General features: G+C 42.8%; 4 protein-coding genes and 1 long non-coding RNA gene across 6 annotated transcripts; 2 read left to right on the top strand and 3 right to left on the bottom strand.

The window, feature by feature from the left end:
• Positions 1-543: 543 nt before the first annotated feature.
• Positions 544-3283, bottom strand: LOC308108491 (bcl-2-like protein 1). Its single transcript, XM_080461470.1, has 3 exons — positions 3135-3283; positions 1970-2569; positions 544-1210 (listed from the first exon to the last, which is right to left on the bottom strand). The coding sequence occupies exons 2-3, from the start codon at positions 2534-2536 to the stop codon at positions 1070-1072; spliced, it is 708 nt and encodes a 235-aa protein (XP_080317596.1). The 5' UTR covers positions 2537-2569; positions 3135-3283; the 3' UTR covers positions 544-1069.
• Positions 3284-7143: 3860 nt separating this feature from the next.
• Positions 7144-11211, bottom strand: adnpa (activity-dependent neuroprotector homeobox a). Its single transcript, XM_080461915.1, has 4 exons — positions 10843-11211; positions 10348-10460; positions 10013-10105; positions 7144-9892 (listed from the first exon to the last, which is right to left on the bottom strand). Exons 2-4 carry the CDS (start codon positions 10453-10455, stop codon positions 7592-7594), a joined length of 2502 nt encoding a protein of 833 aa, XP_080318041.1. The 5' UTR covers positions 10456-10460; positions 10843-11211; the 3' UTR covers positions 7144-7591.
• On the top strand, positions 10527-14208 carry LOC308108736. Its single transcript, XR_013935297.1, has 4 exons — positions 10527-11246; positions 11842-12084; positions 12253-12360; positions 12865-14208. It is a non-coding gene; the product is annotated as an uncharacterized lncRNA (long non-coding RNA).
• Positions 11589-14658, bottom strand: LOC308108735 (DEP domain-containing mTOR-interacting protein). Of its 2 annotated transcripts, none has more exons than XM_080461918.1 (9): positions 14554-14658; positions 14299-14477; positions 14083-14206; positions 13666-13844; positions 13270-13479; positions 13039-13176; positions 12528-12598; positions 12239-12343; positions 11589-12129 (listed from the first exon to the last, which is right to left on the bottom strand). In XM_080461918.1, exons 1-9 carry the CDS (start codon positions 14649-14651, stop codon positions 12004-12006), a joined length of 1230 nt encoding a protein of 409 aa, XP_080318044.1. In that variant the 5' UTR covers positions 14652-14658; the 3' UTR covers positions 11589-12003. The 2 variants fall into 2 exon arrangements, with proteins under 2 accessions (XP_080318044.1, XP_080318045.1); XM_080461919.1 differs by having other exon boundaries at positions 11988-12123.
• Positions 14659-16930: 2272 nt separating this feature from the next.
• Positions 16931-18824, top strand: mafbb (v-maf avian musculoaponeurotic fibrosarcoma oncogene homolog Bb). The gene has a single exon (XM_080461786.1). The coding sequence runs from the start codon at positions 17208-17210 to the stop codon at positions 18201-18203; it is 996 nt and encodes a 331-aa protein (XP_080317912.1). The 5' UTR covers positions 16931-17207; the 3' UTR covers positions 18204-18824.
• Positions 18825-27888: the final 9064 nt, after the last annotated feature.

The following is a 27888-nucleotide window of genomic DNA, read 5'->3' as shown; positions in this document are numbered from 1 at the left end:
AGGTCTGTCTTTTTAAACCTATATTGTATCAAGCATTTCTTGATTTGAATTTGAAAGTAAAAGATCAAATACAGATAATTTCACACTGAACTGTTCCCTGTAAGATTTTATTCTTCATAGACAAAATCGCTGCCATCGTGAGCGAGACTTCTTACTTGACAGTTGCCTGAAGATACAAGAAGGTGTAAGACGTTTGGCGAGAGCAGCTGCTGTTTAGAGCTCTGGACCCAAACAGATTCACTTAAAGCTGACTGGAAAGATGAAAAGAGTCATAAGCTTATTTCAAGCTGCTTCAAGTCTTGTGTGAGATCCTGGCCATCTCCTGCTGCTGTTGGAAGTCACAAGAGCACTTCCTGCTCATCGACTGCCTTCATGAAGTCCTTCTTCTCTCTTTAACTTTGAACTTGAAATAAATATAACTCGATGACAATATTGGCAAAAGTGCTTCCCACATATTGTAGTATATCGCTCATCACATCAGAACTTGAGAGGGCATGTTGAATGTTTTCTGGACAACCGATGGAACAAAATGAGCTCAAGACTCAAGAAAAAACATAAATATATTTATTTGTGAAGCATGCTTCTGGTACAGCCAAAAAAAGGAGCTGAAAATTACACAGTGAAAAGGAAATATAACTCTGTCAGTTTGTAAGTCATAAAAATTGGTCCTCAGGTAACGCACAAAAGAAAAACAAAACAAAACAATATAAAACAAACAAGCAGGCTCATCAAACCAGCTGAATCTGTTCCCCTGTTTTGTAGCTTATCAGGTTCATTTAAAGCACTTCCAGTCTGTAGACGAACGCCTTTAAATACTCTGCTGTGTGTTCAAAAAAAAAAATAAAAAAAATACTTTCCAAAAAAAACCAAAAACAAAACACTGGACGAAGCGGGGTGAGACGTATACCAGCTCACCAAGCTACATGTTACGGATGCTTTCACCAAGAATCAGCCAAGAATCCACATCCTGTCAGTGCACAAGCAAACTAGGCTTTATTTGTAAACATGTTCTGCTTCTGTTGACCGAGCATCACACGGGGCAAGCCTTGGTGACCGAGGAGCAGCCCCTTCACCCTTTCTTAGCCATGTACACGCCGACCAGCACTCCAGTTAGCAGCACCCCTCCGACTAGCAGCCACTTCTTCATCGCCCATCGGGGTTTCTTCTGGCCGGCAGCATCGTGGTTCCCATAAATGTCCGCGAAGGTTTGCTGAAATCACCCCAAAAAAAAAACATGTTATCATGTGTAACTCTCTCATTGAAGGCAAGTTTCTTGTATTTGGCTTTAAATATACCCTGACATATACTTTAGACATTGCTGGTATCAACTATTAATGTTGATTAGATTAGTAGTAGTTGTTGTTTTCACTTTTCTGGATTTCTATTGTCAGATTTGCTTTCGGCAAGCAAACACTTTGAAGCACTCACAAAAACATCTATTGATAAGTTGTTTCTTTATGTCTAAATTTTTTTCTGAGCTCTGTCAAGAGCGTGCAGCCGTCAGTCTGTGTCTTTAAGGTGGAGTAGCACCATTAAGTGTTTCTTCTGCCTGGCTGACTCAAACACTGGATTTCTTTACGGTTGGCAGCTTGTTAGCTCTGCACAGACCAGTTGACGTTATAAAGTCACCCAAATGCCTCACACACTGAAATGGCGTTTCTATAAGCCCAGAACTTATTCCATGTAAGCAAAATACACGAAAAGCCTCTTTTCTACAGTATGTACACCTTATGTGTGGCTCAAAGGAAAGAGCTGATATAATATCAAACAAGGCCATGGGAAGGTGTGTCGCACACAGCCCAGTCTATCTGAATGATTGGAAGCTCTCGTGGAAACGACGAAAACACACTATTCACAACAGAAACGGTTTTGTCCGGATTACATTAGAGCCAACATCAGAGCTCTTTTTGAAAACTGTCAGGAACCAAACAAATCTGTATAGGAGACATTGTACCACATGCTGACTCACCCATCCCCCTTGGCTCTCGACCCACGGAGTGATGTGCTCATCCAGGTACATGGTCATCCAGTCTGCGACGCATGGCACCATTCTGCCTAAGTCCTTCTCCACACACTGCAGACACAATGTGCTGCCGAAGACGAACAGGCCTATTATACGGCCCCAGTTGACACCATCCTTGAAGACCTCGTCCATCACGCTCTTGAAGCCGTGATAGGTCATGTTTCGACTGACGTTGAGCTGCAAGGAGAGCTCACTAAACTCTTGCTTGAAGAGATCTTCAAACCTGTCAGCCGATTCCACAAGAGTCATCTTGGCAGGGTGAGTGTCACCGCTCAGAGGCTGTGACACCTCAGCACTGCCGCTGACCGCCGAGCCATTGCTGAACGGGTTGGCGTCGTTTTCATCAGTCAATTCATCCTGCGGCCTCAGCAGGGAGGACGGATAATTGTTCTGAGACAGCCTTTGGCTCAAAAAGAATTCAACCAGCTCTCGGTTGCTGCACGGCATTCCTCTCGCACGCTGGCCCTCCAACAGGCTGCCAGCCAAATCGGACAGAAGACCTCCGGCAGTCATGGAAATCTTCTGGTTGAGGACGGAAGTAGTAACCTGGAAACATAGAGCTATTAACCACAGCATCTCACTGAACCAAAAGTTATGTGGCATACAAATTCATCCCTCATACAAGTTCAACACAGATTTACTCTAGACCACGTTTCCCAACAATAAGGTAGAAACACAATGTTGACTTTTTAGTTCAGTCAACATTATGTTCATTTAAAGAAAATGCTGCAAACACAGATGTATGACCATACCATACCATACCAACAAAAAGGGATTAAACCCGTTAGAAAACACACCAGGAAAGACTTTAGAATAAATATGAGATGACCGAGTAAACTACATTAGTGGAGGAGCAGCTCACGAGGCCCAGTAACAGGACGATGCAACGTGACGATGTAACATTACGATGCAACATTACGCACATATGTGCGCCCCCGTGCCAACTTGCCCTCACTGACAGCTCAGAGTCGCCAAGCCAGACTGGCTCTTACCAGTTTTAGCTTCATGTGCTAACTAGCTGCTAAACACTGCACAGGAAACGCTTCTAAACAGCCCCGAACTACACCCAGCGTGCCAACATGAGGCTTTCATCACTGACAGATATACTTACTGTAATGGGAATGCTGTTTTCCTGTTGGGGGTGCAGCTATGAGCTTAATAAAGGATACAGTTGTGGATGCAAACACCACACAGACATTTTTACTGGTGTCAAGCCAGCCCCCACTTCGGAAAACAGTCAAGCGAGCCGCCGCTCTGTATAGCGGTGCGCCCATATAACACGCGTTACCGTAAAAGCCTTCCCACATATATTTCAAAATAAAATTGACGTTCTTGTGAACGAGATCTCTAAGTTACAAATTACACAAATTAATACTACTAAAGCTAATAAATGAGCGCATTATTAATACTTAAATAACCAACAAAGCTCATGGTCGCCCAGCCAGAATGGCTCACACCAGTTTTAGTTTCATGTTCAATTTTCACCCAATGTTTTGTGGTCTAGAGTTAAAAAAATATACTTACCTTTTCCCTTGTGTCAGTAGGTTGAGCTGTTTGTGTAGACATAGCTTCTGAGATATTCGCTGAGATACTCACTGAGAGATTCACTGAGATATTCGCTGAGATACTCACTGAGAGATTCACTGAGAGATTCACCTGAGATATTCGCTGAGATACTCACCTGAGATATCCGCTGAGAGATTCACTGAGATATTCGCTGAGATACTCACTGAGAGATTCACTGATATATTCACCTGAGATATTCGCTGAGATACTCACCTGAGATATCCGCTGAGAGATTCACTGAGATATTCGCTGAGATATTCACCTGAGATATCCGCTGAGTTATTCACTGAGAGATTCACTGAGATATTCGCTGAGTTATTCGCTGAACTGTTTGTGCAATAAATTTTCACGAACAAATGAAAGCTGACCATACACACACATTTAAGGTGAAAACGTCAAAGGCAATGTTCTGCGTTGACATCCCAAGCTGTCCTGAACCTTTCATCTTGGGATGTTAGCAACATGATGTCATTTGCAAAGTGCAAATTGCATATGGGATGTGGGCGTGGCCAATTTGCATACTTGGGCCACGCCCACAGCCCGAATGGGGGGAAAAAAAACAAAAAAAAACAATTTCCATCCTTTTCAGTTTCTTTTCAAATATTTACACAGAATTGTGTGACTACTGCAATAAATTGCACAATTACTTCCCAGTCTTCTGTGTGTTTTTGTGGCTCACTACTCCGCCTACAGTCTTTATTCAATTCAACAGAGTGAATTTCAGCATAATTTTAAGCAATGAAAATAAGACTATTGAATTTGTTGTGCAGCTAAAGTTCCACAGTAATGTCATGAAACCTGGTGATCAGGAAGGTTTTGCATGAACTCAAACATGAACTCAAACGGAGATGATTCTTTGTAGTGTCAGCTAACTGAATGACATCCACCTTGGATGGTTCAATATTGTCCAGATTAAATCCTTTGGTATTGCGATACATTTTTGTCCTAGTGTGCTTCATATCCCTGCCATTCTCAAGGATGTTGTCACAAAGATTGGGGCCACGTTATGTGAAAATATATTCCTTAAACTTCCTCTTACCATCTTACAATCTTACCATTAGGTGGCGCTATGGCTATGAATGGACATTAACATATGGATGCGTTCGGCACGGCACTGTGATGGCACGTGAAGTTTTAGGCAGATCACAGAATGTAGAGCAGAGTTACACATCACCTGCTGTTTCATGACGAACCATCACATATTCACTGGCGCACTGAGGCCACACTATTTGAGATTATAGTTACATTTTGATACGTTTCATCAGGAAGGCCTCTTGTGTATTCTGACTAGATTTCGGGCCTCTAGAATTTACCACCTAAGAGGATTGTGTTTCATGCGTTTCACGCATTACACAAAATGGACTCCGTGTTGGGTTTAGAATATGGGGGTCAGTGACATTTTTGTGCCGTTTGACGTGTTGCATATATCTAAAGAATTTCTTGGACATATAGGTGAAACCTGTTAAACGTGTTGCTCGTAGTAGATGTTACAAACGTGAAAACATTATAGGGGGTGCTATGGAGCAATTTTGACAATTGCGCAATGACAATAAACTTAAGAAGAAGAAAGTCAAATAATAATGATAATTAAAGATTCAAGCAGCGTTAAAGGGGTCCTCGCACACCCACGCACGTTGGGACGCAGTGCATGTTGAGTTCTGGTGCACATCAGAGTGCGATAGAAATGTTAGCTAACTATTACATCTCAATGTCAAAAATGTCCAATTTGATATCCCACATCAGATTCGGCTGGTCCTTGGTGAGTGACATCCTGAGGTGGCCTACTATCAGTCTGACATGGAATGGGTTTATGATAACAGGGAATTTCCTTTTAATCTCAGTCTGAATTTGGATGGAATTGGAGCCCAGATGTGTTATTTCAGAAGGCTCTTGTGTTGATATGCCACATCATTAGCTGGCCGACTAATAATCTGAAGTCAAATGGGTTATATATGAATTTTGCCAAGCTATACTGTTTTGTTGGGCTTTTAACTTAAGATAAGTGATTAGAATCGGCTGATGTTTATAGTATTATAGTAACATCAATACATCACTGACTTGAAATGTGTGTATGTGTTTTGTTTTTTGCTTCAGCGGGCAGTAAGTTTTATTATTTCTTTATTAATAGTTTGTATTAATGACCCAATCATTTTTCTTTGTTTGTTGTTAATATTAGCAGTAGTATTAATTTGTGTTGTGTTAACTAACTTAATGAACGTGAGATCTCGTTCACTGGAACGTCAATTTTATTTTGAAATCCGTTTAGTAGACTCTTACGGTAATGCATGTTATATGGGCGCACCGCGAAATAGAGCGGCGGCTGGCTTGACTGTTTTCTGAAGTGGGGGCTGGCTTGACACCACCAGTACATTTTAGCAGCTGCAGACTGGCCTGATACAGGCCGGCGGTTAGCCAATTGCGCTGCAGAACCAACCAGAAGTCCCGCCCCCGCCTGTTGATCAACCAATCAGCGACAGACACACCCCGGAAATAAGGAGGGTTGTGATATGACAGCGCGCAGCGGGAGAAGTTTGTCCCACGGGGCGTTTTCTCAGAAAGCCCCGAAAAATCACAGGTGATCCATCCGTGACGGAGAGCTGGTTCGTTAAAGCCTAAACATGAAGGCTCATGACTGGCTGCAGGTAGCGCGAGTACCAGTGGAGACCAATCAGAGGCTGAGAAGGGCGGGGCGTGCTTTTGCCATTCATGATGAGCGCAGGTGTAGAAATCCGAATTATAGGGGACTTTCTGTAAGTAACCCTTTATGGGAGAGTTTTTTATTTAGCTAAATGTTTTTGCTACATTTAATGACTACTGATCAACATTAACAAATTCATATGGAGCAATTTCAATCTCAAGTTTACAAGTATATCAGAAAACATGTTCCTGTGCACAATTAAGTATCATTAATGTTGCAAAAAGAGCCTGCAAAAGAAAGTGCTTTAAAAAAAAAAGAAAAAAACAGTACGTAAAAATTGCCAAATTACATAAAGAAGTGTTTATGTACAACAGGCATAACAGTTTGATCAATTATGTGTTATCAATGTAGTTATGAATACCAGCTGTTCAGGAGTCTGATGGCAGTGGGGAAGGATTTTTTAAATCTTACAGTTCTGCATTTCACACTTCTGTACCTCCAGCCTGAAGGCAGAAGTGAGCACGGTCCATGCTGTGGGTGGGAGGGCAGTAGAGTCCTCTCTGCAGTCTCTCTGCAAAGTTTTCCTTTTTCTACCAGTCATAAAACTAGCACTTCTAAATGTTGTGTTCAAATTACATTTTGATAATAAATGTTGCTGGTCAGTTCGAAGTATTTTAGTGTTATGCAATCTAAGAACTTTTTTAAATTCCAATATAGATCTTTAAAAGATGGTGTGTAAAACATTCTCAGTGACTAATTCCATCTATAAAATGTAAATAACTAAAAGTAGGATTACCAACAAAGTTTGCACTAAAATGAATAAATGATTAAAACTTCTATTGTGCTTTACATTGTATAACTCCATCACAGGCTACATGGACAACTGTTTCATCATGAAATAAAATGGATGACTAACAGGCCGTTAAAGTGGTCTTTTATTAGACAAACAAAATTATTAAAACGTGTACATAAGCAATTAGCATATTCTACACATCCTAAATATGAAATGAAAATATTATACATTTGTCACAGCTGAGGAAACAAAGTGTGGAAGTAGGTCAATTGGTAGAATTGCTTCATGTTTTTGTGACAGTCAACCAGTGAGTAACACAAATTATATGGAGAAACTAACATAGAACAATGTCTAAAATATATACAATGTCACCCACAGTTGTGTACTGATGCGCTGTAATGTAACTAGGCTCTTCTTTACCATGACTTCCACATTTGGAATTGAAGTGTTTTAGTGACCCATGTCATTTCAAACTTGAAACTGCCTTGAGCAGCTTTGCCATTTCAAATGCAATTCATCCTTTTTAAAACTGAACTGCTGCTTAACCAAGGCACAAAACTTGGCAGGGCCACTAAGAGAGGCTCACACAGGCATTCGTGTCCTCTTCTGCCAAAGAGCTCTCCTGGTTGATCAAATTATCAATTTCTTCCAAAGATTGAGTCTCACTTGTGGGGTTTACAGGCTCTTCAGACTTGTCGCACAGTACGCTCTCAGGCTGGTTTTTCTCCACGTCACCATTCTCGGTAGGTTTAACCTCGGTTTCTGCTTCATTGTCCGAGTCAAGTGAAATGGGCTCTGTGCACGTCGTGAGTTTCGGGGGACTTTTTAATGTCGCGTCCCTCTTTTTTTGGTTTGTGGCTTTAGATTTCAAGCCTACAGATGGTGTGCCCGAAGTGCCATCAATCTTGCTACTTGGGAAAACCATGTCATGTTTAACTTTGTTTAAAGCTTGCATGTCAAAGCCCAGCAGTACGGACAGCTTCTTAGTCTCGCAGCTCGTCTCGCACACCTTCCTTTTGGCCGCAAAGTGACTGGCGATGTCGGATTTCCACAGCCACAGACTTGCAGACAGCTTTTCTTCCTCTTGGGAAGAAAGGTAGGGTCTCCGGTTGAAGTAGGCTGTCAGGAAGTTCTTCCTGGCCTCATACGTCTTGTGTTCATAGCTTCTAGGATCCAGAGCAAAGTCCTCAGACTCAGCAGGATTTCCAGGTAACTTGGACTCCTTGCCAAGCTTCATCTTCTTCGCGTTAGCAGCAGTCAGTGTCGGTAGCTGCCTCTTGAGGATACCTGCCCCGGACGAGTTGAGAGTCAGGGCAGACCTGAAGCTGGAGCTAGTCTGGGATCTACCAACAGCCCTGCACTGCACAAGATGCAGTGTGATAGTGGATGCAACCATATTACTGGTGTACACCCCCAAGCAATGGATGCACTTGTAGGTCAACTTTTTCTCAACAGGATGCATCGTTTGCAGCACTTGATGTCGCTCTCTCAGATGCATGGCTAAAGCATCAGTGATGGGACCTTTGAGGATGGTGAAGCACAGCGGACACACAGTCTTGCCTACCTCACCCGCTTGAAGAATTGACTGGAAACCTCTGCCAAGTGACTCGCTTTTCTTCTCTGCCATTCTGGAACTGGGCAGTTTGACAAGAGGCGGGAGGACAGGCCGAGCAGCCACTGACTGATCCTGACCATTGACCGGCTCCTTCATGTTAAAAGTGAGAACGGAAAGCTGAACATTACTGGATTTATCTTGTTTGACGGTCAGGTCAAAGGTCAAAGGAGCTGCACCGGGTGGTCCTGAGAAATCATCGGGGTGGGTCTGAGCCACGTGTTCCATCATCTTCTCAACATTGTGGAACACTAAGTGGCACTGCGGACAGGTTAAGCCGTGGATCAGCATGTGGTTCAGCAGCGTATCGCTGGGCAGGTACCGATTGCAAAGCAGACACTTGCTGGTGAAGTTGTGGATTTTCATGATGTACTTGGCCAGTGCCCACACTTTTTTTGCTTTGTGTGCACTTTCAAAGTGAACACTGTACAGGTTTTCGGGAAATAACTCATTGCAAACTGTGCAAATCTTCCACTTTTGTGTCTGTGATGTGTTTACACCTGCGACACTGTTGTCACCCACAGTGCTGTTGCTAGGTATTGTGACGCGTACCTGACTGGCTGCCATGGATGAATGACTTTTAGCAAGACCCACTGGCTTTAAATAGCCAATCACCGGTTGCGTTATCGGCTCTGCTCTAACGCCGTGGCCCCGCCCACCCATCAGAGGAGCCTTGTGGGGTAGGCCTTGAGGTTTGGACACAGTAATGTTAGCATGTCCGATCATGGTTGTTACTTGAGCCCCAATGCGCTCGTGGTACTCTATAACATGCTGAACTAGCACCTCATAGTTACGAGTGGAAAACTGGCAACGCTTACAGAATATGTTGTTGCCACTGACCAGATTAGCGCCATTTTTCTGCGACGAATCGGTAACCATACCAAGATACGGAGCAACGATATGCTTAAAGTGTTCCCTGTAGATGTGCCTCCTCACAACGTTGTATAAAGAGTCACGATATGTACATTTTTTGCAAAAGTACATTGGTTTCTCCACTCCATCTCCCTGTCGAACCAAGTTCCTTCCAGGCAAAGATCCCTGCGCGTTGCCATAATTCTGTCGTGTTGAGTTGGGTATGTGAAAAATTCTAACATGCGTCTCCACAATTCTCTTGCTTGCAATGAATGTGCAGTATGGACAATTGATGAGGATTTTGTCAAAGGTTTTCCTGTGTACGCTGCGGAAGTGATTCTTGTAGCCTGAGTAGTATTTGGAAGAAAATGGGCACTCGGTGCAGCAGAATGGCTTTGATCGGTAATCCTAAAAGATATCACAGAAACAAAAACAAACAAAACGTCATATGTAGTGAAGCATGTCCTTGTGCGCATAAATATTGTAAAAAAAAAAAAAAAAAAAGGCCGTACACTGAAGAAAACATACCTGTCTTTTGGAGTATGAAGGGTCCCATCCGCAGAGATCAACATAAAGACTGTCTTGTACAACCTGCTCATCAGGGCAAAAATCTTTGAATCCCTGCAAGACAAATATCAATAAAAATCAGCTGATGAGTGACAGAAATGTTTAGGGTAGCATTAATTACAATTATTGCAATTACTGAACATTTCAAATCTTTGCTAAATATTCGTTTTATGCGAAATACATGTAAATGTTTACAGGTGAACTCAATAATAATGACATTCCATAAAATTAGCATATCACGTTTCTGGTGATATGATAATATCACGTTTCTTTCATGCAACTTTGAATGCACTCACCTCTGCGGCTTCCTTGCAGAAGTCCAAACCAATGTCTTCCAGTGCCCTCTTCACTTCTTTCCTGGCTTTCCTGATTCTTGTCAGGTTATTCACTGGGAGTTGATACATCTTTGCTGCAAAATACACGCAAAACGGAACCAACCCTTCAATAGGTTACCCACATAGTTAAAGCTCACAGCAGAGGAGATGGCACACCTCACCCTGACCCTCCTCGGTAAATTACTATCATAACATGTGAATTATAATGCCGAGAATAAAGCATCAGCGATTCTGCGGTTGTTTTCTGCCAGGATGCGTCAGCCCCGTTTCTGGACACCACTTTTTATTCTCAAGCTGTGATCTGTGATTTAATCACACTGAAGCGGAGAGTGCACATTGTTAGCTTTAGCAGGAATTAGCACCGTGTCCCGCTCTTAGCATGAGCAGCGAAGCTAGCGTCTCATAGCCACTTAGCTCCTAAGGTTGAGGGGGATAAAAGCGCAGCGTTTCACTCACCATGTGATGCGCCTACAGTACAGCTTTGCAGGCGAAGCCTCACGACATCAAGGGCTGGAGAACGGGCGCGTTAGCGGGCGGGGATGGGGGGGATGCTCGCGCTCCTCAGCGCCGGTGCGGGCGCTCCGCTGCTGGGTAAGCGAAGCTCGCGAGTTAGCCGTCACATCTGCCACGCTGCAGCTGCTCGCTAAAAGGGACGAAGGGCACAAAGGAGCGGCGCGTATGTCATAGGAACGGGATAACCCTGAAGGAATGGCCAACAGGACCACTTTATGTCGCAGGAATATCTACTGAACTTGCACCGGTGCTCGAGAGTGTCTGCTAGCTAAAGGCTACCCACTACAAATGATGAATTCAGTCCAAAATGGCGACTGAAAAAAGACGGAAGTCGACGCGAAGAGCTGGTGGGCAGGACTGAATGACCTAAAGTTGAATATGCTTTAACGTCAAATTACAATTTAGAAAGTTGTTGAATGACCGAAAGATTAATATGCTTTAACGTCAGATTATAAGCACTGAATTACCCAAAGTTGTGTGTGTGTGTGTGTGTGTGTGTGTGTGTGTGTGTGTGTGTGTGTGTGTGTGTGTGTGTGTGTGTTCACTTAAACGTTGTGTAAACGGGGCCTCAGAACCAAGCTGATGCGTCCATTAAAAATAGCTGCCTTATTGCAAAAATGAAAACTATCATGAGGTTCGGAGCCATGCTGTCAGGAGGAGTTTGTGAAAACATGCATAATGCAACAGCTATAGGGAAAGTTTTATTTTTGGGACATTTCACAGTATTTTGCACCAGAAGGTTTAATCAAAATTGGCTTTATGTTGAGGTTGTTGTAATAATTGTTTGGTTTTGCAAAAATATTGACATTTTAATGATGCATCTCAGCCAGTGAAAACTGCAAAGTTTGAATTCAAAGGTGTGTTTGTGTGTGTGTGTGTGGGGGGGGTGCTTTCGGCATTGAGTTTAAATGTTCTTCCTTTGCTTTTGTGGGTTTTTTCCAGGTGTTTCCCATAATCCAAACGCATTTGAGGTTAACTGGTGACTCCACCTTGCCTGTTGAGGTCAATGTAGTAGTGTGTCCCTGTGTTTGGACTGGCGACTGGCCCAAAGTGTATAAACTGGATCAAGCGGAACAGAAGATGGACATGAGTTGGACAGCAGTTTTATTCGATTGGTTCCAGTAGTTCCAACACAACAGTTCGAGGTCCTGTCTTCACCAGTCTGGAGACGGTCCTGTAGTCCAGGTGAAGTACACACTGTCCATTCACCTGACACACAAACTGCTGCACCTAAACACAATCATATAGCTGAGTTATACTCTAAATTTTTGGTGCAATCTCTGCATTTTACAAGGAAATGCTACCACTTGCTCTTCAGTTTGGGTGACATTCATTTCACCTTGATTCCAGCAGCTGCTGCAGGACTTCCTGGGTCAACAGCCTGCACATAACAGGGAGCCACACCTCGGACAACAAAGCCCCAGCCCAGAGCGTCCCCGATCACCTGGGATGACGGGGGAGGTAAATTGCACTTTAGGTTCATTGGAGTACAACTTCATCACTAATAATAGTATTGGCATTTGGGTTTTTCAGAAACTGTTGTTCACAGGATACTAAATCAATGCTGTTAAATGTCACAAACTACATCTAGTTTATATTCTAAATAGAGATTTGTTGTACTAACTTACCGTCAACACTTTCTTGATGAAGGGTGCGCCGGGTGCCAACAACTCTTCACATGTAACATTTCTTTTAAGAACTGTAACGCCATTAAAATCACATGTTAATCACAGATAGGCTTCAATTATCATGTGATTGACAAATATAAATCGTAAACCATCAAAGATTAGATTAGCAATCTTGTGAATTTAGAAAATGTTTTCAGATACAACAACAATCTGAACATTATACTTAGAAAATGGTAGCACTGCCTATATATCTTCAGCTAAAAATCTTATAACATTTTTTATTAGAGGCCTTGATACATCTGTGCTGTAACTGGCAATTTCTTCATTGTCATCACAGCAGTCAGTGACTCCTCATGAATGGAAGCGTTGTTATCATGGATGAGATCCCTCCCACCAGGATAGAGATGTGAAACCACAGGACAAGGAATATCATTTACCATACCATTCCTACTTGGTGGTAATTCAAATCTTACTACATTTTTGATAGCTCAAATATTAATTCTACACTTGCCTGATTTAGGATTGAATCTCACCGCCACGACTGAAGATGGCTGAACAAGCGGTGGAAATTCTTCTGGGTTAAACTCAGCTGAATTCAAGCTGCCCCGACGTCCACTGGTAACCTGTTTAAGGTCTTTATTCAACTTCACTGTTATTAAATCAGAGGTAAAATATCAAATATGTGAATAATATGCACCACAAAGTCTGTTGAAAATACAGAAGAAGGTATTTCATGTTTTACCAGACGGGAAGGCACCGCTGTTCCGCTGCGAGTTTCTGCGCACAACAAATGGACTGTCGAGGTGGTGGTCCTCTTGAGCGTGCACCGCCATGCCCTCCTCCTTGTCACGCTCACTCTCGTTCAACAGCTCAGACAGGCGGCGGCGGCGGCGAAAATTGATGCAGAACTGATAGAGTAACCCACTGTCAAAGAACTCGTGCTTCTTTGCAACTTTGAGACACAGAGAGAAGGAACATGAATCAACCTTGAGAACATATGTTGGAATAAATGCAGGGTTCTTTTTATACATAGAGCCATTGAATTGGTTTCTTTGAATCGCAAAAGCCCCAGATGGCTACTCTCTGCTGGCAGCCGTTGACAGCTTTACATCACGGGGCGAATGAGGACTCGTCTCACCGTGCTGAATGATGCCATGCTCCTGCAACGCGCGGCACAGATCCAGCCCCTGACGCCGGCTCTCTGCCTCTCCATTCTGAAGGAGCCAGTCAATGAACTGGCAGCCAGGAAAGGAGCGCAGATATGCAACGCCATGCTCCTCTCTCAGCTGCAGGATGGAGTTTTTGTCCGCAATGAGACTGAGGAAACGGATGCAAAGTTATAGATCGGATTCATAGAGTATGCAAATGTATTATATACAAAAAAAACTAAAACATAAAGGAACATCTATTCACACTAAATAACCCCCTTTTTTTGTCAAGCAGTCACTGTGTTGCCTGTACAGTCACTGTCATGAGTGATATCAATTATATTTATTCTATGATTAACAGGACACTTCAAGGTTATCTGGCCCTGCTCAAACACTGCAGCTCTTACTGTTCATACAGCCGCTGTCCTCGCATGAAGATTTTCACCTCCGTATTGAAGGGAAACGTACCATCATCTTTGCGGAAGCGGAACAGTAGTTTGGCATCCTTGAATACAGACCTCTTATCACAAACTAAAAAAAAAAAAAAAAAAATGCAGTCTTCTAAACTCATGTTGGAAATGATCTCCTGTGCTGCAGGTTAGCTCTGGTGCTTTCACTCCTACCGTGGTGAACAATGTCATGGTCCATCAGGTGCTGCATGAGACAGACAGCTGTTACTCGATCTGCAGCTTCCTTGTGGCTCACAAGCCAGTCGATGAGCTCCTGTGCCACAAAGCAGTTGGGATAAGTGCGCAGGTGGTAGCGTCGGTCCTTGATCAGTTTTCCACCGTGAAGTTTCAGCCTGGTTCAAATCAAACATGTTGAACAATGGAGATATAAGTAACAGTAATTTCCTGTGACTTTTTTTAAAACCCTACCTGAGTTGTTCCCCTGCAATCATCACTTCGGCCTTATGCTGCCGAGCCACGGTTCTTCTCCGAATGCTACTTGTTCGCTCCATGTTTGTTATCTCCATGCTACACGTAAGTGGAGCTCACTTTTCGTTTTGGTGTTTTGTGTTTACAAAATATCGTCTGAAGCACGGAGAACCACCCTGCCATGTGGGAGGGATGTTGTGTATACAAAGAGAGAGACAAAGGCATGGCGAGCATCAGGCTGAGGGGACCTCAAGTGTTAAAACTTGTTTGGTTGTATTCAGACTAAAATACTCTCTATTCTTCTATTAAACCCAATCATCTGATATTATTCCTTTGTCCCCTGCAAGGCTGTAGATATTGCAGTTCTTTGAGGAGAAACTAATGATCTCTGTTATTACCTTCATGGTGGGAGACAGCCTGCCAACACCGCTTATTGGATGATTTGAAGTTGGCTGCATCATCTGGGATATGTTTTGATGCGATTGATTTACACAATGAATGTGAAAGGTGAGACATAACAGTGGAAGAAATGGATATAGATCTGGGTTTGGTCTTGGTGCTACAGATTCCTACAAGGAAAGCTATTGAGTATGATCGTGTTACTACAGCCTGAATTGGGTCACATTTTAAAGGTCATCATAACCTGTGTCACTCCAGAAAATATGAGAGGTACAGTATTTATCGTCTGTAGAGTTTAATGCAAACAGAAGTGTCCTCGGGAGATGGATGCATCCATGCTTTCTACACATTCTGTCCGTTCTCTGAGGCTGAATATAAACTGTCCCTTTTTTTAAGCCTCAACCCCAAGCTACATGCAACCACAGCATTTATCGCCTTCAGAGCAGTTTTTTGATTGGCGGACACTCAGGGGTTTTGCGTTTCCATGTCTGCACAATACTCCCAGTTTCTATCACAGAGATAATGTCCAAACAGAAGTTTTCTAGAGCTGGTAATGCAGGTGCATTTAAGCTGTTAGCATCCCGTAATTAGCATAGGTTGCACTACACAGTGTCACATTGCCCCGCTGGCATTAATCCTATTATGTGTCCCTGAGAAATCCTTGCTCAGTCACTTTGTCTCCTCTTTTCCTCTCTTCCCAGCAAATAAAGCCCACTGAAACAATGGCTCTCCATTCTCGGGACGGCAGTTTGTATTGGTTTTGGCTTCAAGCCTCCCAGCTCATCAGTGAGGCTTTCACTATCTCTGGAGTAAGCACAGCCTCAGAGGGTCATGTCAGGGCAAGAACGTGGCTTAACCCTTCAATATCCTGTGAAAACACTGTGACCTCTGGACACATGTTTATTGTACTGTGCTAGCTGCTGGTTCCGTGTCACTGGGTTTCGTTTCAGTGAAACCATCAGAAATGCATCTGCAAAGAGCTTTGAATCCGTTATATTGCCTTGTGACTATATCCTACAAGATGTTTAAGCCATTTATCTTCATTTTAGACATGTGCACAGTTGATACTGTGAGAATCACCAAAAAAAAAGATAACAGAAGGATATTTAAAGGATCTAACCGACATTCAAAGTGATGGAGGATCTGGGGAGCATGTTTGTGCACTCCAGGAAGAATGAACATAAACACTCATGTGTTTGTTTCCCTCATATCTCCTGTGAGCTTGTCAAGCACCATTACTATTCCGTCACCCTTGTTTCCCTTGGTGCATATGCAAGATCCTGGGGATTCAAAAAAGCTGTACATGCACTATTACATTTGGACTGCTGCAGTACAGAGTAATGGCCACAAGCTGTCAGTATTCACCTTTGAGCTAACCAAGGAACAGGGAACTGTTTGTTGAATTTTTGTTGCAATCTCTTTTTTTTTGTTTGTTTAACTGAAAATAGGCAGCTGTTTTACAAATGTAAACTCACCGAACACCATTCTATTCTGGCCATATTAATATTATAATTATTATAATAACAAATATATAGGACAATTTAGATTGGTTATGATAGTTATAATTAAACTAGGCAAGTAAACATGACAACAATGTTGTATCTTATTTTAAGAATATATATATATATATATATATATATATATATATTATTGAAACAGGTCAAGTTGATGCACATATGAGAAAGTTATCAGTTCTGGCTGATCCTGTGTAATACCTTGGTCTGAATCTCTAACAGTAGACTCGACATATAGGAGAGTAAAACACGTTACAATGTATGAAATATGTCCCGCTGTGCAGACATTTATTGGTGGTCAGATGATGGTCATGAAACAGATCGTGGGGAAAGACTCGTAGCAGCTTTTATGCAAATCGTCCTCTTGAGCGTGTTTCCATTGGAGAGCCGGGTGGAGGTGTAGTCTGGAAGGCGTGACATCATGCCAATGCAGCTTTATGAAGAAAGTGCGCTTCTCCTGAACAGACAGAGGTGCGTCGCGTCCAGTCCTTCAGCGTTTTGACGCTCCTGAAGCCAAACAAGCTGATTCACAACTCAGTGTCCTGCGGAGCTTTACTCGGTTGGAGCGTGTTTTTTTTCTCCCCGTGTATGTTTTCTTCTTCTTCTTCTTGAGAAAAAAGTCAAAGTTTGGAAGTACTTTTATCTCTATTTTATTTCAATACACGTGAGTGCGATTTGACTGACTGCATGAAATATCAGTGGACACTTGGCGCTCTTTGAAGAAGAGACCAGCCTGTGCTGATGAACATGTCCGCTGAAGCGCACTCACATTTGGGACTGCAGAAGACACCGATGGATTTCGTCAGCGACTTTGACTTGATGAAGTTTGGCGTGAAGAAGGAGACGATGCAGGGTTTGGACCGCTCCTTCATCGGCCCGTGCAGCCAGCTGCAGAGACCGGACTCCGTCTCCTCCACCCCCGCCAGCACACCTTGCAACTCGGTGCCCTCCTCGCCTCATCTCAACCCGAACGAGCAGAGAAATAACCCGGGGGGCGACCAGTTCTGGATACCCAACAACGGGGGTTACCCTCAGCAGATGTATCCTCAAGCTTTCGGCCTGACGCCCGAAGACGCAGTGGAGGCCCTCATCGGCGCCACGGCGCAGCAGGGACACCCCAGTGCGCCCCACGGCCATCAGCCGCCACCTTTCCAGGCTGACTACGAGGGCTACGGTCATCTGGGCGAGCCTGTGCAGCACTACGCGGGCCTCCCGGGTCACTCCGACCTGCAAGGCATCCCCAGCGCCCACTGTCACGACCCCTATCTCAAAGATGACCTGGGGAGCGAGTCCCCTCAGTCGCCGGAGGGCCAGCAGGTCATCGGTGCGCACCACCACCTCCAGCCACAGCCGCACAGCCGCCACGACAGGCGCTCCAACGCCGAGATGCACTTCTCGGACGACCAGTTGGTGTCCATGTCCGTCAGGGAGCTCAACCGGCTCCTCAGGGGCCTCAGCAAAGACGAGGTGATGCGCCTGAAGCAGAAGCGCCGGACCCTGAAAAACCGAGGTTACGCACAGTCCTGCCGCTACAAGCGCGTCCAGCAGAAACACATATTGGAGCACGAAAAGACGAGCCTGGTGTCACAGGTGGAGCAGCTCAAACATGAACTCAACAGACTGGTCCGGGAGAGGGACGCATACAAACTCAAATGCGAGAAACTGTCTGGTGCCAACTGTTACCACGAAACTGGGTCCACCAGTGACAACCCTTCCTCACCCGAGTATTTAATATGATTTTTCTTTTTCCACTTTTTATCCCACGGAACTGATTCCCCAAAGGGTGGCATTCATGTTGACAGCTTGCCTTCGTGCTCTCTATCAAACAATCCCACGGATCCGTCAAGTTTTCAATAATCTCGGGACATGACTCAAATTATTGTTCTCCACACAAGTAGCAACAAGTTGTGAATGAAAGATTGCAAAGAAGCATGCATGCAGGACATGTGTGATATGTTTTTATTTTATACAGGCATATCTATAGGCTATTTTGTCTGAAAGAAGATACTTGAAAATCAGAGGATATTTCCTTCTTTTCATTATGATACAACTTTAATAACTCAGTTACTGCTCATTTTCATTTTTGGTGATTTTGCTTTGCTTAGTTGTTTTTTTTAAGCTCAAATGAAATTTTGTTTTCATGCTTTGTTGAAATAGAAAACACTCTGAAACATATGATGCTAGAAATTACACTTCTATTATTTTTATGAAGCTGATTCTGCTGGACAGACATGTTCGTAATTTGCTTTTCTTTTTATCATAATATACAATTTTGCAACAAATGCTAATTGTTTTTCATTTACTGATTTTTTTTTTTTCATTTACCATGGATCAATAAACCTATTGTGACTTTTTACAATTGTCTCTCATCTCCTCACAAATCAGTATTTTATATAACACAACAAAATTCTGTCTCTACAGGAAAGTGTTTACTTAACCATTTTTTTCTGCTTTTGTAATCAGGGATGTGCAATTTGTTTGTAGCGGTAGGTGTTATTTCAACAATTTTAATATCACTCATAAAAGCACCAAAACAGTAGTTTTAATTATCAAGTATCTACAAGGAGTTTTAGCAAGAATTGCATTTGCATAAACTACATGAAGCCAGAGTAAAATAATATGAGAGAAAAACAGGGAAAGAAGACTACACGCACAAAAACATCTTCTCTTCTCTAAATTTACACATTGAACTAATATTATTTTATATATATATATATATATGCCCAAAGTCACATTGTCCGGTTGGCAATACTTCAATACGAGGCAATAAACGTTTTTTTAGTTACCGACAAAAACTAAAACTAAAACACGAGGGCACTAACAAGCACAGTGTTAGTGCGTATGATTTTAGTGATGAATGAAAGGACGAGTGGTTTTCTCCCCTTCCCCGACCTTTGGCCTTCATGGAGCGCTGCTTCCTGTGGGACGCCGGCATGTGAAAGCACAGGGGGCTAACTGGCAGGGGCTGTAGGGCACAGATAAAATGGAGTGGAAATCATGCTTCCCCTCCACTCTTTTCCTCAGACAAACAGATCACCTCGGCATTCATTAACAGAGGAAGAGAGAAACAACAACCACAGCACAGATTTGAGTTTTTGTTTTTCACTTGATCTGTGTTTTTTTCTTTAATCCTCAAGCAAATTTCCTGAACACGTATTATTCCCAGTTCAAGACTACAATAATATTTGGATGACTGTAATAGTCCCAAGGCCAGTGCGATAATGCGTGATAAGTAGTCACATTGTAAGTTGAGTTTATAACCTTTGTGACGGCCTCTGTGCAGAAGATCTCAGGGAGTATTTGTCACTGGAGACTTTGCCACCACTCAGCTTTTTAGCACCAATTTAGCTGGGCAGGTGGCTCGGTAAAACAGCACCTCCCTTTACCCGGGACACCAGGTTCTCTTTTCATATCCGACCCCTGGCAGTTTTGACCTCACCCCTCTGTTCAGGGAAAGCTGCTCTTGAGTCACACCACAGGTGCAAAAGCACTTTTCCTGAAAACAGGCCCCAAACATGAAGGTCGAGGGGCTGCACTGGGAGTGTGTGACATAGACTGCGTTTTGGAATATTAAGGATGCAGCACAAAATAAGCAGGCAGGCTTTATTGCACTTCGTGTTGTTTTTCTGCCTTTTAATGTTACCAAAGAGTGTGAAAAATAATCAATGATATTAAAATCAAATCAATAATTACAGGACTTATTTACAGTGACAGATTGATGCCTCATGTTTTGATGTGATTAATTCACAGTAAATCATTTTACTTGACTACTTTGCAAAATATAAAAATCCACATTGAAATCTAAGATACAGTATTTTCTTTATTAATTTAACCTTTTCTTCAAATGTATCATTTTCAAATGACACAATGAGTAAGAGAACGTATGAGAACATGTTTCAGCATGAACTAAAAACGTCTAAAATTATACAGCATTGTGATTAATGTGTTGTGTAAGGGCATATTTGCACATGCAATACTGTGGAAAATTGAATGCCGGATCTGCGTATTAACATATTCTTGCATGTACTTTTCGTTGCGCACACTGGTGTATTTTCGTAGGTGTGGTTTTCAAAGGGAACATGTCTTTGTGTGCGGCTGCCTGTTTGCGCACTCGCTTTTATCACATGTGTATTTCTAAGCAACAGTGGAATAATACAGTAGAAGTGTTGGCGAGGGGATCGGTTTGTGGTGCTGTGTGACAGTGTGCTGTGTGCCATTGTAGAAACGATTAGCCAGCTCTTTTCCCTTGCATGTGATAGGCTGCTGGGCCTGATGTGGGAGCCTCGCACTTCCCCTCCGCCGCCCCCACCCCCTCCATCCTCACCCTCCCGCCACCAACACCCCGAGCCCACAGCGCCTGAGGCTGGCTACTGAGTCAGCAGGAGGGAAAGGTGTCTGCACGGCTGTGGCATCAGAACAAGAGAGGGAAAGAGAGAGAGGGAGCGGGAGAGAGAGAGAGAGAAATAGCTGAAGAAGGATAAAGAAAATGGTTCAGAATAGACACGCTTGCATTTTTTAAAAACAGAGAGAGAGAAGGAAAGATCGCACAGAAAAAAGTCAGAACAAGATGATGAAGCAGGTTAAAGGGGAGGCATCATCACCTACTATATTATTTCACAACCCAGCTCTGTAGAGGGCTCGTATGTTATATCTTCAAGGGAAGACGTCCCCTCTAAATTTAACTATAGCTCACGTTTACACATTGAGTAATGCCTCGGATTGGCTAATGCTCAGTGAAAACACTTAAATGTGTTCATCAGAGTCAGTTGAGTGCTGTGCCAACCTCTTGGCTGAGTGCTGGCATTTGCCAAGGCCTGGCTGCTTCTCAGACAGCGGACACAGACAGAGGAATGCTGCAGATAGTCACCATTGTGTAGGGAGAGGCAGAGGAATGCAGGCTGCCAGGCTACGTACACTAACGCCAATGAACACAGCCAGAGGCCTCGAGCCACGAGGGATGGCCAAAAGACCCCCACAGTCAAACAGGACTCACTGCTTCCATCTGTGATATCATACCCATCTCCCCTTGACGAGCTCAACTCCTCAAACAGATTATTGTGCCGGGCCTAACCGACACACAAACTGAAGAGATTGCATATGAAGTTGACATTTTGGTCAATCAACACTCAAATAGTGACGTAAAGCACTCTTCTCTTTTAAAAAGGCAATCGGTTGGTGAATTCAAAGTTTCACTCGTGATCAGTAAAAGTCAACCCAGCCAGACGTTTGACCCCCAAAAGCTCAACGTTTCCAGCCCCAACCGGTTCCCTCTCGGTTGTTTTGCAACAGTGAAGTTTCATGCTGCGGCTGTGAGTGAGTCTTCACGTGAAGAGCAGAGCAAAGATTTGGATGAAGGACAGGATGGAAGAGGGGCTTCCTCTTTCACTTCCTATATGAGCGTCCAGTCAAGTGACTCTTTGTGAGAGTGTTAGGTTGTATTTTGCAGGAAAACGCAGCTTCGATGGCTGTGGTTTCCGCTCAGGATGTCCAGTTGTTTCTGTGGCACTCTGAATCATACACTGATCACACACGCACACAGATGTCTCCATGGACATGGTACATACACACATACAACACACACGGGCTTATCCATACACAGATTTAAAAGCTTAATAGTCTTTTCTCGCTCTCTCACACACACAGGCACATATTCATATCGAATCATGTGATTGTGTCAGGTATATCTAGTTTGCTCCTAAACTGTTATGACAGCAATGTTCCCTCTTGTTACCACATTCTGAAAAAAAGAAAAAAACCTCCACAGTAATTATGATGGCACTACTGGTAATGACTAAAGTTATCACATGACAGGCTCTGCAAGATCCAGCTGAGTGGATTAATGTATAGCCCCAGAACTACAATAAAGCCAGTCTTGTTATCTGATTGGCTGTAATAAGGAATCTCACTTCCTGGGGACGTTGTGTGCAGCGTGTTTGTGCGTGATCGCCTGGGGATCTGATAGGAAGGCCCTCTGATAAAGTGCCTGTCACGTTTCAGTGGACACCACTGAGAGAAGTGTGACAAAGTCCTGTCACATTACAGACCCTGGACTTTGGTTGAAGAGCAAAGGGTGATCCGGCGTTTGTAATAATTATACAGGTCCCTCTCAGCGTGACAAGACCAATATAATACACACTGTTAACAACGGTGGAAAAACAGTCGGTGGATGTGTTCACCTGAATGCAAGGCAAGGGTAAAGGAACTGTGCAGCTGAGGAACAACAAATCATTTTAGGTGCATTGAATTCCAACAATTTCAACATCTGAACTTTCCGTTCTTCCGGGGCTACTTTTAAATACTCTGGTCTCATGAAGAGGGAAGCTAACAAGTGTAAATAAGTGTGAATATGGAGGGAGAATAATTGAAGAGAGAAGAAGAGAAGAGAGTCTTTCCCTTTCATTCCCTCTTAGGATTTCCTGTTCTGTTTTATGGGGGTCATGCAGCTGGCAGGCGCCCTCCTGTTTCTGTCCATAATGATGACAGGCATCCATTAGTGCACAGTAGAAACACGAGCCACAGAGGTTAAGTCAGGACCCCCCCTCCCCTCCTCAACCCTGACAGCCTCTTTCCTCTCCACAGCCCACTGGACCCCCGGTATACAACCCACCTATCTACAGGGAAGATAATTGTTGCTGTCAGTTGCTGTGGACAAAGCTTCACTGATTAAGGGTCAGCTCCTGCTCAGACACCAGCATGTGGGTCCTGACGAGTTTAACACAACCTGGAAAGCAGGTCCAGCCCCCCGGGGATAATGCTGTGTCTCTGGTCTATAACATACTCACATCCGGGAAGCGTAATGGCGTGGGGTGCACTCTGGGGTTTTTTTTGGGGGGGGAAGCACTTCTGATGGGAAAATAAACACTTCTGGTTGCTGTTAGGCAATGAAAAAACAAGAAACCACGATTTTAGCGATTTTTAATCTTTGTGTGTGCCGGGGAAAAAGATACGTTTGTGTTTGTTGAGATAAAGTTGCTCCCAACAGTGAATTCATAGGATTTCATTCTCTGTCTAAAAATATGTTTAATTTGTCAAACACAGTGTAAGAATAAACTGTTAGCTCACAAAAATAGGGAAGTAGATAAGAGCAAGTGATATTCTTTTTAAAATGAAACTCCAACTGTCGCTGCACATGCAGCCTTCAGCAGCCCTCTTGTGAGTTTGTGCGGGTGTTGCTGACTCCAGTGTCGGGCTGCCGTGTCGATACGTTTTGGTGAAGTCTAACAGGCCTCCTTGGAATTGGGTGTGCCACGCTCCCACTAATGTGTCATGTTAATGTCTCTCTTGTGTCATAACTCTTCCTCCATGTTTCTCAGAAGCGTTATCCCGAGCTCAAAAGTCACATTACTTTTCCTCTGAGCCGATCTTAGCGCCACTGTATCGTCCTGTGCCTTGAATGCAGCTGGAGGACTTGGCAGAGGGATCTTCACACACCCATTCTTTGGTCATCTTTGTCATCATGTTCAATGTTAAGCCTCCCCTGAAATAACTGAGGAACGACCAAGTGAGTGCTGTGGTCAGACTTTAAGGGAAAAAGCTTGTGATTGGCCAGCTCTGAGCTTATAAGAGTCCTATTTAAGGGGATGCAGGCCTTTATCCTACAGTGAACCCATGTACTTGTTTGCTCTTTTTGAAGCCAAGATACAGGAAGTGCTTTGTTCTGGATTCTTAAGTGGTAGAATAAAAAAGAGAAACACTAACTTCTCAAAAATATATAAATTAAAGGTTACACGTAAACAACAAAGTTTATTGTGGGTATAATAAGAATTCCAAGTGAACTTAACCTGCAAGACAAATTTTGTTTGACTGTCCAAGAAATAATAATGAACATATAAAGATATGCAACTATTTGATTATCTTCTTACATTTATTATATCTAAAATATTATATTATTAAATTGTACTCAAGTTAACTGTTGCGCTGGTCGTTAAAGTACAGAGTCACAGTTTAATTTATTCTTAGCATAATGTGAGCTAACTTTTCTTTTTTTCTCTCCTCTATTTCTAACTGCCTGTTGTGTGTGGGAGTCGAACTCATATGAATAAGACTGCGTGACAACAGTGAAAAATGCTCAAACAAGTTTAGCTAAAACGCCTGGGTGACATCCTTTTTAATCATTGCAACTATCCACCCATCCATCTTCTATACCACTTTATACAATTCAATGTGGAGGGGCTGCTGCAGCGGGTCCCAGCTGAGTATGAAGGAAGGCAGGATACACTCAGGTACTAGTCCATCAGAGCACAAAGACAAATTGCTGCTTGGGAATTTATAAGTAGCTGAATGTGAGTAAAATGGATCAAATTCTAATACTGACACTCTTATGTTTACTAAGCATATTGTTGCTATGGGACATTCTTACAGTTGTAATTTGTATATTCACCCAGTTGCTTCCTTTATAAATATATCTTAAGTCGATAAACCAAGTCTCATGTAGCATCCCGCTAACAAGGTTTAATATTTAATTTTTCAAAGAGAGCAATTGTCACGAATCACATCAACCCTGTTTGCCTTCTCTTGTGTATTAATCCACTTTAAATGCAGTTGACTGTAGTTTCTAAACCCTTGCAACTTATCCATAAATCACGAGAAGCATATTATGATTGCCTGATGATCGTAAAAAAAAGGTTTCTGCAGGTAAAAGAAAATCAAATGTGCATGACATTTGATTTTTAGTCTGTTTATTTATTTTATTTGTTTATGTCTCTTTAAAATAAAAACAAACAATAAAACTCAACATCAAGGAATAAATATGGCTTCACTAATGTCACAGGGATTTATCAACTGCAGAATATAAATGTTTTTAAAGCACTTGAATCCATCCAATATCCGATCAATATTTCTTCCAATCTGAACCAAAATCATGGGCTGACTTTGCACTGTTAGTATAGCTGAACATATTGGCTACAGCAGTTTTAAAGGTGCATTGTGTAAGGTTTTGGTGGAATTTATCAATACGTTTGCAGATTGTAACCAGCGATATACTGCCACACTTAACAATCCCCTTGCAGAAGTGTAAGGCAATGGTTATATTTGTGACGCAGTTCACTTGTCCAGTCAAAAGTTTAAAAAAGCCAAAAATGTGGTCATGCATTGTTATTCTCAACATTGGACCAGAAGATAAAAACTTGGCTGTAAGTTCAGTGACATAACTTTAACTGGATTGTATAGTGCAGTGGACTCAATACACGCTCAAAAACAGCAATAGGATTTGCAACCATGTGCACATCAATTACAATCTGCAGTAGGAAAACATCATTTCTGAAGGCCATTATGTCTTGTGTTTATGTTATTTAGGGTTCTTTGGTCACTTCAATCACCAGAGTTTGTTTTTAAATTAGCCAAAACCTGCTTGGAATTGTATTTGGTCCACTTGTTTGGTACTAAAAACAGTTCGGATGGCATTGTTCCCCCTTACCACAACTGCACTAAAGCAGAAATCACAACAGGGTCAGGTTAAATCAGGTCAAACAAGGCTGGACATACCATTGGACATCTTGTGGTGGCCACAAGATATGCAAAATACTTTGTTTTGTACATTTAACCTGCTGTTGGAACACGATTACACAACACAGCAAGCTCTCTGGAGGAAAACCCACACTATAGTACTCATTTTAATGCAACAGAAACAAAACTACTCACTAGAGGTTATACACCCATGAGCATGATGACAATTTAAATCACAAAATCACACTTTTATGGTTTTATCTGGTGGGATCCCAGAAATTTACTTTTAAAAGTGTTTGACATTGTGCTCGATTGTAATTTCCTCTTTCTTAGAATGCAATGATTGGTTGCTAACTTTACAAAGAAATAACTTATGGGTGCTAACACACAGTCATAAAATTACTAATAAGTTTCAGAAATCGGCAGCCTGTGACAGTGAATAGAAAGTGACTTGTGTACAGGAACACACCGCCCACACGTGGCCGAGCAAGCAGCAACAAGAGCCGGGGGCCTCTGACTTGTAACCCAACAACTTCAGCTCATGCATCAGGTGTCAGGAAACGTTCAACTGCCTACCTGCTGCGATCTTACAGCAGCTTTTGACGTGCAAATGAAACCTCAGTGAGTGAAAACGATACAAACATTGAGACGGATAGCGTCAAAACGTAGAGAAGCAAAAATAACAATATTGAAATGGGTCTGTGGGTGTGTTTGCCACACGAGTGCACAGCTTTCAGAATGAGTATGTCAGCTTCAAGTCTCTTTTGTACAGCCAAGGTCAAAAGGCCACCATAAGTCTGTGAGTGACGGCAGTAATGGTGAGCGTGGCTATATTTAAATCCCAAAGAGAGGAACAGCCTTGACTCATTTGTGGACCCTGTGCATCCTTTTTCCGCATGAAAATTGAAACTGCTCTTTTTTCTGTTAAGTTGCCAGGAAAATGGCTGCATCCTTATACATGACTTAATGACATTGATTATTTTAGGACTTTGATTGTGTAATCACTTGCTGAAATTGCAATGAGCTGCTGGTGAAGTGAAGGGCACGTCCCAATGGGGAAACTATGTTATTTAAAAAAAAAAAAAAAAAAGGAGTAAGACAGTTAAGTCATGTTTCAGATGTTTTTTATGCTTACTTATGAGTTACAAAGTAGGTCAGGTATTATTGGAAAGAGTGTGTCTAATGAGAACAGGCCATATTGATCCGTGCGATAAAGTGAAAGATTTAAAGATAGTTTTGTCGTGTCTTAATGAGAGGTTCACAAGGTTTGTTGTCCAGGACGATCCAGAGGTTGACTGTGTTGACTCGTGAGCTGCAGAGGTGTTTGGTAAAGATAGCTGTGCTTGATTGGATAAAGAGTGGAAAACTGAAGCGAAGGAGTTTCCCACAGAAACAGAGGTGAAGACTTTGAAATAAGAGTAGCTTCTCTGAGGCTGTGTCAAAGCCTGATTACCTGATAAATCTGTCAGAAGCCGCTGTTTCTCCATAGGAACCTGTTATTCATAGAATGTGCTAGTGAAAGAAATCTTTCAAGGACTAATCCTGTAATCTTGAAGACAGAAGAGGCGATGCTCGACTTTGTTCTAAAGAAGCTGTTTTGTCAACGAGTGCTTATAAAAGTGTGTTCAGATTCTCACAAAAATGTTGGCGCCTAATGGTAAAAGTGTGGCGGATAGGTCATATTTTTTCCTTTCGGTCCCTGTGTTTTCAGACCAACTCACCCCCGAGGCTACTTTGACATGCATACGCATACCTATCTGTGCTGCTATCTCTTTACAGTATATCTGTGTCAGCAGTGGGCCGAGGCAGGAGCATGAGAAATGGAGGCGAGCTCGGTCCTCAGTCCCACAGATAGGGGCTGTGCACTCAGCTGTAAACAGTTTCTGTGTGTGTGTGTGTGTGTGTGTGTGTGTGTGTGTGTGTGTGTGTGTGTGTGTGTGTGTGTGTGTGTGTGTGTGTGTGTGTGTGTGTGTGTGTG

This window comes from Lipophrys pholis (assembly GCF_963383615.2).
Source record: "Lipophrys pholis genome assembly, chromosome: 4".
Taxonomy (NCBI): Eukaryota; Metazoa; Chordata; class Actinopteri; order Blenniiformes; family Blenniidae; genus Lipophrys; species Lipophrys pholis.
The sequence above is the reverse complement of the archived record's forward strand: the minus strand, read 5'-3'. Positions and strand labels throughout refer to the sequence as shown.

What these genes read in the sequence shown, in the direction of transcription:
- LOC308108735 (XM_080461918.1), bottom strand. Translation starts at nt 14,651, where the DNA reads ATGGAGATAACAAACATGGAGCGAACAAGTAGCATTCGGAGAAGAACC. An exon ending in GCATGGCATCATTCAGCACG is followed by an intron (nt 13,480 to 13,665) that starts GTGAGACGAGTC and finishes TGTGTCTCAAAG; the next exon opens with TTGCAAAGAAGCACGAGTTC. An exon ending in TCATCAAGAAAGTGTTGACG is followed by an intron (nt 12,344 to 12,527) that starts GTAAGTTAGTAC and finishes CCGTCATCCCAG; the next exon opens with GTGATCGGGGACGCTCTGGG.
- mafbb (XM_080461786.1), top strand. Translation starts at nt 17,208, where the DNA reads ATGAACATGTCCGCTGAAGCGCACTCACATTTGGGACTGCAGAAGACA.
- adnpa (XM_080461915.1), bottom strand. Translation starts at nt 10,455, where the DNA reads ATGTATCAACTCCCAGTGAATAACCTGACAAGAATCAGGAAAGCCAGG. An exon ending in TCTGCAAGGAAGCCGCAGAG is followed by an intron (nt 10,106 to 10,347) that starts GTGAGTGCATTC and finishes TTTGTCTTGCAG; the next exon opens with GGATTCAAAGATTTTTGCCC. An exon ending in CTTCATACTCCAAAAGACAG is followed by an intron (nt 9,893 to 10,012) that starts GTATGTTTTCTT and finishes GATATCTTTTAG; the next exon opens with GATTACCGATCAAAGCCATT.
- LOC308108491 (XM_080461470.1), bottom strand. Translation starts at nt 2,536, where the DNA reads ATGACTGCCGGAGGTCTTCTGTCCGATTTGGCTGGCAGCCTGTTGGAG. An exon ending in TCGAGAGCCAAGGGGGATGG is followed by an intron (nt 1,211 to 1,969) that starts GTGAGTCAGCAT and finishes GGGTGATTTCAG; the next exon opens with CAAACCTTCGCGGACATTTA.